Source organism: Orycteropus afer, unplaced genomic scaffold (assembly GCF_000298275.1).
Source record: "Orycteropus afer afer isolate SDZICR_OR568_19922 unplaced genomic scaffold, OryAfe1.0 scaffold00951, whole genome shotgun sequence".
In the NCBI taxonomy this organism is placed as follows: domain Eukaryota; kingdom Metazoa; phylum Chordata; class Mammalia; order Tubulidentata; family Orycteropodidae; genus Orycteropus; species Orycteropus afer.
The window spans coordinates 140,024-144,587 of record NW_006922538.1 but is presented as its reverse complement, the minus strand read 5'-3'; the positions used below and the strand labels follow the sequence as shown (position 1 = coordinate 144,587).

Genomic DNA, 4,564 nt, shown 5'->3' with positions numbered 1-4,564 from the left:
TTCCATAAAGATTTACTGCCTTGGAAACCAAATGAGAGTCACTATGAGTCAGAATCAACTCCATGACAGTGAGTTTGGCTTTGGTATGTGTGTGTGTGTGTGTGTGTGTATGAGTTAACTTTCACAGGAAGGTAAAAAAAATGGACTGATAACCTTCTTCAAATGAATGCCATAAATCTATACAATGAATATCAAGTTAATAGTAAGTGTTTTTACCGAAGTTGAAAGGGTCAAGAGTATTAACTTTGTAATCTAAAGTTTTTTGTTTTTTAATCTCAACTACCATTGAGACTATTACATATTATTGATCAGCATTGTTATTGTTAGTTACTGTCAAGTCAGTTCCAACTCATAACAACCCTATGTACAGTAGAAGGAAGAACTGCCCAGTCCTGTGTCATTTTTACAATTGTTGCTTGAGCCCAACTTGTAGCCACTGTGTCAATCCATATCATTGAAGGTCTTCCTCTTTTTTATGACCTTCTACTTTTACCAAGCATGACATCCTTCTTCAGAGTCTGGTCCCTTCTGAAAACTTGACCAAAGTATGAGAGACGAAGTCTGGCCATTCCTGCTTCTAAAGAGCATTTCACTTGAACTTCTTTTAAGACAGATTTGTTCATTCTTCTGGCAATCCATGGTATTTTCAATATTCTTTAAAAATATCACAACTTAAATGCATCATATCTATTATTCAGCTTTCCATGTGCATATGATGATATTGAAATACCATGGCTTGGGTAAGGCACACCTTAGCCTTCAAAAGTGAAATCTTTGATCTTTGACACTTTAAAGAGGTCTTTTGCAGCAAAATTTCCCAGTACAATACTTCGTTGATGTCTTGACTGCTGCTTCTATGTATGTTGATTGTGGATCCAAGTAAAATGAAATTCTTGACATTAATCATTTCCCCATTTATCATGATGTTGTTTATTGGTCCAGTTCTGAGGATTTGTGTTTTCTTTATGTTGACATGTAATCCATACTCAAAGCTGTAGTCTTTGATGTTAAGTGCTTAAGTGCTTTGATCTTAAGTGCTTCAAGTCTTTTTCAATTTCAGCAAGCAAGGTTGTGTCATCTGTGTATTACAGGCTGTTAACAAGTCTTCCTTCAATTCTGATATCACATTCTTCTTCATATAATCCAGCTTCTTGAGTTATTTGCTCATCATACAGAGTGCATAAGTATGGTGAAAGGATACAACACTGATGCATACCTTTCCTGATTTTAAACCACACACAAAACAGAGTACAGTGCACTGCTATCGAGTCAGATCCGACTTATAGCGACCCTTCCTTGGGTTTCCCAGGTGGTATCACTATGGAAGTAAATTGCCCAACCTTCCTTCCAAGGAGTGGCTGGTGGGTTTGAACCGCCAGCCTTCTGATTAGCAGTCAAATGCCTTAGGCATTATGCCACCAGAGCTCCTTTTCATGCAATATGCCTTTATTCTGTTTGAATGACTATCTCCTCATCTATGTACATGTCCTTTACGAGCAAAATTAAGTGTTCTAAAATTCCCATTCTTCACAATATTATCCATAATTTGCTATGCACACAGCTAGATGCCTTTGCACAGTCAATGAAACATGGGGAAACATCTTTCTGGTATTCTATGCTTTCAGCCAAGATCCATCTGGCATCAACAAAGATATCCCTTGTTCCACATCCTCTTCTGAATCCAGCTTGAATTTCTGGCAGTTCCCTGTCAATGTACTGTTACAACCATTTTGAAATATCTTCAGCAAAATTTTACTTGCATGTGATATTAATAATATGGTTCAATGATTTCTGCATTCTGTTGGATCACCATTTTTTGGAATAGGCATAAACATTAATCTTGTCCAGTCAGGTGGCCAGGTAGCTGTCTTCCAAATTTCTTGGCATTAAGGTGTGAGCACCTCCAACTCTGTATTCATTTTTGAAACACCTCAGTGGGTATTCTCTCAATTCTTGCAGCCTTACTTTTCTCCAATTATTTCAGTGTAGCTTGGACTCTTTCTTTAAGTACCATTGATTCTTGGTCACATACTGCTCTGGTTACCTAGTGCTACTCTGACAAGGATATACCACAAATGGGATGGCCTTAACAAACAGGAGTTTATTCTTATAATTTGGAGGCTTTAAGTCCAAGTTCAAAGTGCCAAGCTCTAGGGGCTGGGTGAAAGCCCCTCAGCCTTTAGCTTCAGCTCTGCCACCAGCTCTTGGCCCACTGAAGCCAGAAGCATCTCTTCACTCAGACAGCTGCTGGTTGCTGAGGCTAAGAAGCCCAAGGTTGACAAATAAAATGGCACATTCTCGATATTACCAAACCACACAGCAGGCCATTAACTTAAGTCCATTGTAAGTCCCAAGGTTGGCAGAGCATGGCAGGCTGCTGAGCAATGACATGGCTACATGCAGGGTCCAAGCGTGCCATAGGCTAGAGACCATTCCCAAGGCTTCTCCTTATATACAGAAAGCAGACCACATCCCAAAGGCAGCTACTCAGCTGCTTCTGGTAGATTCCACCATGGAGCTGATTGCCAGTCTCATCATGGGGCATAACTACCACCAGCTGCCCAGCCACTCAGCCAGGTCCAGCCAAGTTGACACACAAACATAACTAGTACACATACCATCTCTTGAAATGATTGAATGTCCACCAATTGTTTTTGGTACAGTGACTCTGTTTATTCCTTCCATCTTCTTTTGATGCTTCCTGCATCATTTAATATTTTGCCCACAGAATCCTTCAATATTGCAACTCAAGGCTTAAATTTTTTCTTCAGTTCTTTCTGCTTGAGAAATGTCAACTGAGTTCTTCCCCCTTTGATTTTCCAACTCCAGGTCTTTGCACATCTCATTATCACACTTTGTTTTGTCCTTTTATGATATTTTTTGAAATCTTCTGTACAGCTCTTTTAATTCATCATTTCTCCCATTCGCTTTAGGGTAAGGACTAGTAAACCTTCAGAAACCAAGGGCCTAGGCTGTGGTAATCTAGGTGACTTCTGTGAGCCTCTGTTTTTTCCTCTTCTTTAAAAGTATTTCAACATAGTTAAAGTTCAAATCATTCATAAACATCATCAATTTACAAAGAAAAAAATACTTGAGATCTAGAGAATTATGAGAGTTATGGCGTCTAAATAAACAAAGCAGGATTTACATATCAATGTTCTTTCCATTCCTATATTGTCAATAAGAGTCACAATATCCAATCCAACCCTAAAATATCCCATTTTCTTATGTCTGTGATAAGTACTACTGAAAACAGTAACAGATGAATGAGACCCATAAGACATTCCCCACTCACTTGGTATATTGTGAATTGGAGGAGGAGGCACATTGCTAACACTTATCATGTGAGACAGGAGGGCTGCTGGAAGAGGAGACAGAGGCATCTTGATTGTTCAAGAGCAGCTGATCAGAGACTACTGAAGAGACAACTGAGCACTCTTCTCTAAGCATCATAAAGCAGAACCTTCAAGGTACTCTCTGATAGGTAGAGACCCACAGAACCCATATTCAGAGTTCTTAAACAATGTGTATGTGGCATTTCCAATGATGAAATCTAGACCAGAAAAGCTTATGTCCTAGTTCAGTGGCAGTAATAAGTGTGACTTTATAAGCTACAGTGAGTAACACAAGAAAAAAAGGAAATCATAATCTACAAGGCAGATATAATAGAATCAACAGCAAATATAAGTCTAAGTTATATGAAAGAAGAATTCATTTTATTAATCTTCCATATTCCAGAGCCTTTTCCTGCCAACTAAATATTTGCATTGGGTTTCAGAGACCGTTTCTGTAGCAGCAGCAGCATAAAATGATATTTATATTTCACTTGTTGGCTACATCTAGTGAGTAGAATATCCTTTCTAATTATATACACCAATAAACTTATCCCTGTTTATATTTGACCATACTCTGCTGGAGTGTGGAATATGTTTTGGGTTATTTCCTATTGCTTCACACTAATTAAGTCTAGTTTGACTGAAGTTTAAAGTCCTAATATTGTGATTCTGTGTATCATTTTTTAAGATATTTAAAATATATTCCTGGTGTCATAACTGCAATGGATCAGGCACAAAAGGACTGTGAAAGTCTGATGCCAGTAGCTAACTAGTAGAGTGCTAACCATTCTTTGATTAACTTCTGGAAAACATTAATAACTAGAACTTAAAACTTCAGTTATTTTAAAAAATGACAAAATATATTTATCTTGGAACAGTTCATATTAATTAAATTTCATCTGTACAATTAACTTATTTCAGCTCCAATGACTATATTTTCTTCTCACAGTTTTTAGCTCTATATTCACATGTAGGCTCAAATTTGTTAAGTCTCATCAAAGCTCTTTGTCTTATGTTTCTTTTATTACTAGCCAACTACTTTCACCAGCATGGCTCCCTTCTCAGAATGGTACCTTGGCCATTCTATCTATGCCAACCTAACTTTAATCAGTAGGCTACCCCAAAACAACTTTCCTCCTATTTTAACATCTAAAACTCAAAGAGGGAGCTCTGGTAGCATAGTGCCTAAGGTACTTGACTGCTCACCAGAAGGCTGGCGGTTCAAACCC

At 38.0% G+C, this 4,564-nt stretch overlaps 1 protein-coding gene across 1 annotated transcript in view; it reads right to left on the bottom strand.

The window, feature by feature from the left end:
- LOC103212402 (cyclic nucleotide-binding domain-containing protein 1-like) overlaps nucleotides 1-3,383 on the bottom strand; it is a gene marked incomplete at its 3' end in the record, with an annotated part of 345,086 nt that extends 341,703 nt beyond the window's left edge. Inside the window, exon 1 of the mRNA XM_007958387.1 lies at nucleotides 3,296-3,383. Coding sequence (XP_007956578.1) covers nucleotides 3,296-3,383 — 88 coding nt within the window. The remainder of the gene's footprint in view (nucleotides 1-3,295) is intronic.
- Nucleotides 3,384-4,564: the final 1,181 nt, after the last annotated feature.